The sequence below is a fragment of the Nanorana parkeri genome, unplaced genomic scaffold (assembly GCF_000935625.1).
Source record: "Nanorana parkeri isolate BGI_ZX_2015 unplaced genomic scaffold, ASM93562v1 scaffold2200, whole genome shotgun sequence".
NCBI lineage: Eukaryota > Metazoa > Chordata > Amphibia > Anura > Dicroglossidae > Nanorana > Nanorana parkeri.
The window spans coordinates 112,081-117,697 of record NW_017308468.1 but is presented as its reverse complement, the minus strand read 5'-3'; the positions used below and the strand labels follow the sequence as shown (position 1 = coordinate 117,697).

Genomic DNA, 5,617 nt, shown 5'->3' with positions numbered 1-5,617 from the left:
AAATAAGTCAACCACTATAGGTGGTCCAGAGGGGCTTCTTCACCAGGGTAGAGGTGATGATACATAGCCCGATCAATGGCTTTGTCCATTTCCAGCTGTTGTAGCAGATCTATAGCTTTCTTCTTGTAACCACTGGTTATGTCCCTTCTTAGGGCTTCATATGTGTTGTTATCATTCAGAAGTGCAGTCACCTTATCATCATAGTCAGATGTATTAAGTACAACTTTGCATCTTCCTTTATCAGCAGGCAGGATGATCATCCTCTTGTCTTTCTTCAGGGATGTAAACGTCCTCCTGCCTTCTGTAGTCAGGTTTGACGGAGGTGGTTTGGCACTCGCCAGGGCTGCAGACAGTTTTAGGTGAAGTTGTTCAGGCTCACCCTGTGGCACTTTGTTACTGGGGATCGAGGCCTCAGTGGCCGAGATAATATCCACTACAGGGATGGTTCTGGGTGTGATTGCCAAATTCAACCCTTTACCATCTGAAGCTGGGTGAGAACCCTTTCTGTTCTACACCCATTTCTCTTAGTTCTGCAATGTCCCCCTTTCCTCCTTCTGCCTCCAAGTTAGTTCTTCCCTAGTATGGATGATTCCAGTTCGGGAATAACAAAATGGAGAACTTCTTCTATTGCCTCTCCTTGCCCTTCGTGTGCTGAGCTAGCTGTGCATGTACCGTGAGGTCTGTTACTGTCCTCCAAGTATCAGCAGGTAGCTGAAAAAGCAGGCCCTCTTCTAGCTGATTGATAGTATGTTCTAAGGCTTCAGCTGTGAAATGGGCCCGCCGTAACGGTCAGTGAGCAATTATTTCTGGGCCTTCTGTATATATCACAGACATAAACCCAAATACGTCGACCACTATAGGTTGTCCAGAGGTGTCTGTTTAGCTGAAATATTACGCTTCAGCCCAGAGGTTTTCCACGCAGTGCTTGGTGTTCTGGCACTCGGTGTCCTTGGGGTCTAATGGCCATCATAATCTACCTACCCACTTGCTCTGAGACCAAGTCATCCTGGATCCGCCTCAGTCTATGACTGGACAGTTGCAGTAAAAGCAGTACAGTGATCAGCTCATTATTCTGTAAGTTTGCTTTCTCCTCCTATCAGCATGCTTGTTGTCAGCCCAAGATATGAAGTTGCTTTAGTCTGCTGATTGGAGTACTCCCTGGATCAGCAGTCTACAGTGCTGGCCCGGATGAAAATGAACAGCCAGGTATATTTCGGTTGGAAACCATCTCAATGAAAAGCTGCACTTGGGGGAGAGGCAAAGGCCTCGAACTGATGTAACGTTCGCCCCGGCAGAGACTCCTTATATGTGTTCTCCAATCAGAGCATCAACAGGGATCTAGCTATAGCCAAGTAGATTCAGAACCAGAAATGGACACGTTTCTAAAGGTCCAAACTAGAACTTCCTTTTCCCCCTTTTCAGTCCTGACAGGGCCCACCATTCAGATGTCTTCTAAGAATAAACAGTACATTCCCAGAAGCATCCCTTCCGGAAAAGGCACTGCTTATGTTATGAGACTTCCGAAGGGTGAGCACTGTCAGGACTACAGTGTATGGGAAATTGTGGTTCTAGTTTGTACCTTTAGGAACTCGGTCCATTCCTTTTTCCGAAGCCAGTTGGCTGGAACTGGATCCACATTGATGCTGTAGATGAAGAATGTGAATAAGGAGTCCGGTGACGTCCGTGAGATGGTTTTCACACTTCCGTGCATGGGACGTGGTCATAATCAGATAGTGACCATGCGTCCACGTCCTGGCTCGGAGTCATGTGGTGTGGCTGGCATTTCTTTACCCGTGGTTAGGCTGATCATGTGCCGATGGTGGAGATTATGGCTTCAGCTGGTCTCCCAAAAAGGAGAAGCCGCTGAAGAGCTGCTGATGCTGCGCGGGTATGGGATCATGTGGCGCAGAGGACACAACCTCGGCTAGATCGATGATCTGATCTAGAGGTGCCTCCGGAAGCTGGAAAGAGACAAAAAGGCATACGTCAAAGTCATTAACCGATGCAAAAAGTGCAGAAACACCTCAGCGACTTTCACCCACCCCATGTGTAGGTGAAGGATACCTAAACCCAAAGGCAAAATCTGAATCTTTTTCCAGCTTATAACCCCTTAGTGGTGGCTGCATTCATTTTCCTTTTTCCCTTTGTATTTTCACTGAATAATCCCATCCTGATCCCAATGAATGCAGATAGAGCAAATACGATAAACCTATGATATGCTTCGAAAATCCTCTACCGTCCCAAAATGTGCCCGAACCCCTCTGTTATTCATGTACTTACTGGTCTTGAACGGATTATTGGGTGCTCTGCACAGGACTCCAAAATGGCCCAATTGGTGCCATGGAAAAATGGATGTTCTCTGAGACCCTGGACGTTCTTATATCTGGAAAACGATCCTATTTCCAGCAGCTGTAACAAAGAAACAGAAATAAGGAATTAGACAATAGAACCCCACTTTCTCAAATTTCCCTCTAACAGTTGCCTATTGCAGGCTTCCTGTGTGTGCCGGACAACCTGCTGTTCTGTTCGGCCTCAGGCAGGAGATGATAGCGTACATGAACATTCGGAGGACATCGATCACAACTGTCTGATGTGTGCAGTTGCTAATCTGTGCATAGGCTAACCTGAGAATCGGCGTACAGTCTCTATATGTCTGCACGATCATGCCAAAATTTGCTGGCACAACCAGACCCACAGATTCTTGCCAACATGTTTACACCCAACATGCACGTTATTCGTTATGCCATTGCCTCAATAAATGACCTCCACTGTTTCTCAAACAGAGCGGGGGTTTCGCATATGCAAATGTGGTCCGCCCCTGCCAAAACTTCACCCATGATGCTTTTTTCCCCTCCTCTACATGCTGTCTCCTCTCCTGTATAAAGCTTGGTGTATACTCACCCTCCGTATGAGGTCCTTGGCTTTATGATCCAGGTCCCTGGTGTACTTGGGCTTTTTGTGCAGGAAAACATGTAGCAACATGCCTATGTCCATGCCATAGTACGGGTTTTTGCGCGTCGCCATCTTATACACCATAACCCCCAAAGAAAAATAATCCGACGCCAATCCGTACGGTAGGTCGCATAATACCTGTAGAAACATAAAAGAGGAAAGATGAGTACATTGTCACACCAAGCAGAGGACAGAAATGACACAGCGCTGGCATATGCAATGTATGGAGCCTCCCAAGTATCCTGACTTTACTAAGATTGTTAGGATGACAAAGTGCCGGACTTGATCCCAATGGGTTTGCTCATGAAGCATCAAATTAAGACGGAGCTTGTGGAAATGGAGTTTAAAAGAGGAGACGAGAATAGGTTTACCCATTGGAAGATTTCTCTTCACATTGGATCTCCCATTCCTGTCCCAGTAACAATGGCCACCAGGACAAATGGAGTGAGGAAGGACTGCAGGACATCAGCAGTGGCTGAAGCTTCCACCTCATTGGTATCTCTCCCTTGGCTCATCATCTGGCAGAGCGGATGAGGATGGTGACAATGATGTTGCTAATGTCTTGATTCTACAAAGGAGCTGGAGCCAGGTCTCAATGTATATGTGCCCACCCCCTGGAGATGTGGGGCAACATTTCTGTAGTCTAAGAACTTGCCACCTATTGTCGGTGATGTAGTTCTGGCCCGCGAATTAACTGATAGCACCCGGGACACAAGCAGAACGCCCCTTTAGCTCTTTTAGATTCAGTAAGGATGAGCCTTGTATCTAGACAAACACTACAATGAAATCAGCAGACAGCTTCTTACCTCAGGGGCCATATACATTAGGGTGCCGGCAAGTCCTGTGATCTTCCGAGGATGAAACATATCCGTGACAGACAGGCCAAAATCAGAGATTCTGCAATGGCCTCTGCTGTCCAGGAGTACGTTTCCTGGCTTCAAATCTCTGCAAGTAGAAGGAGAACAGTAAGCTTTGTGTGTTAAACCACCATTAGGGAGGACTCGGGTCCCTGGAGAAAAGATAAAACAAGAGGTCTATACTCCATTGTCATCGGTATGATTCCGATCCTTACCTGTGCAGGATTCCTCTGCTATGAAGGTGCAGTAGGCCGCAGAGGATTTCTGATGTCAGGATTCTGATGGAAAAGAAAAATGAGGGTTAAAATGGAAAACAAAAAACTAATCACGGAACAATCAAAGATAAAGGATCCTATCTGTAGGATGGTGAGGTGACTCCATCCTACAGATATAGTACATAGGTGTATGAATGGATGGGGCTGAGCTGAAAAGGCCTGGCTACAACCACTGCCTGTCCTCAGTGCTAAGCCAACGCCGGCTCCAGCATGACCTATCATCAATCTTACCGTAATGTGGGACCAGAGATTGGAGCTTCCACCTTAATTAGATCATCAAGGTCCCCTCCGCTCAGGTACTCCATGACGTACATGAGGCATTCCTGTGGGAAAAGAAAGGAAAGGGATTCCGGTTACACCAAAAGACATTAAGGATCTTATGGGGGAATTTACAGAGGCAGACAAGTGCGGTGTGGTGGTCTTCTCGGTCGAGTTGGAGGAATTTCCCCACAAGCTTCCTGTGTGGACATAGTCCTGCACCAGCTTGAAAGAAACATGGACTCTCAAAAAGCTTAAAGCCCAACGGAACCGCTAACAACATTCAAGGTGTATCACAACTAAAGGCGGGCAAAGTCTTCCGGTGTTTCTTCAGAAAGCAGCCGCGTATATAACGTAGCCTGTGTTTGGGGAGAAAGGGCTAGATGACAAGACTCACCTCTGTCTGAAAGGAGCCCAGTAGGTAGGTCATGAAGGGGCTGTGCCTGTTATTCTGCAGAACAAGACGTTCTGTATGGGCACTGCTGACGTATCCCGGAAGCAAAGGTCTCTTCTTGACGATCTTAACGGCCACCTTCTGGTCACTGACCCGGTGGGTCGCGAGTACCACCTGCAGGAGACAGAGGGACATTTGGTCACATTTCAAAGTCACAATACAATAATACAAAAGGTCAAAGGGGAATTTTCTTGGCCAAGTAGCGCACAGCACAGGTCTGGTGTGTCATTCTTTAGCTGTCTGAGGGGTAACTAACTATGACCATAACATAATAAGAAGTCTATTTTCTGCAGTCTTCATTATGCTAACGCAGTGCATTTTGAACAGAATTTGGGAGACGCCATTGGGCTGTCTTCTAACTGAACAAAAGCCAATGATAAAAAATAAAAAAAGCGGCAAGCTTGATTGCTCAGCACCATAGGCGTTCGCACAGGGTGTTCCTGGTGTGCCTGGGCACACCCTAATCACCCCCCAACACAACACCAAAATGGCAACAGGAGGGCCGTGTTTTTTAGTCACTGAGCCAGCGGAGAGATCACGAAGATCTCTCTGTGACCGGCTCAGATCTACTGAGCGCAGCAGCACTTGCCATTCACATTCCTCACATAACAGTCACAGTCCTCAGTGCCTGGGAATTTGCGAGGGAGTGCGGCCGTGGCTTCCCAGCCTTCCCATCCAATCAAGAAGCCGGGCGGGTGGTCACATGACCACCTGCTGGGCTCCCTGCTTCATTACTGCACCCCTGCTGGAAGAGGTAAGTGACAGTTGAAGAGTTGGGAATCTGAGATGCCTCTGGTCTGTGTATGTATGTATTATATATA

General features: G+C 47.2%; 1 protein-coding gene across 1 annotated transcript in view; it reads right to left on the bottom strand.

The window, feature by feature from the left end:
* Positions 1–1,826: 1,826 nt before the first annotated feature.
* LOC108801031 (protein kinase C delta type-like) overlaps positions 1,827–5,617 on the bottom strand; it is a 6,029-nt gene continuing 2,238 nt past the window's right edge. Inside the window, exons 3-10 of the mRNA XM_018572997.1 lie at positions 4,740–4,910; positions 4,478–4,567; positions 4,316–4,407; positions 4,025–4,087; positions 3,759–3,897; positions 2,902–3,090; positions 2,281–2,409; positions 1,827–1,961 (exon numbers count right to left, since the gene is read on the bottom strand). Of these exons, the coding sequence (XP_018428499.1) occupies positions 1,827–1,961; positions 2,281–2,409; positions 2,902–3,090; positions 3,759–3,897; positions 4,025–4,087; positions 4,316–4,407; positions 4,478–4,567; positions 4,740–4,910 (1,008 nt within the window). The remainder of the gene's footprint in view (positions 1,962–2,280; positions 2,410–2,901; positions 3,091–3,758; positions 3,898–4,024; positions 4,088–4,315; positions 4,408–4,477; positions 4,568–4,739; positions 4,911–5,617) is intronic.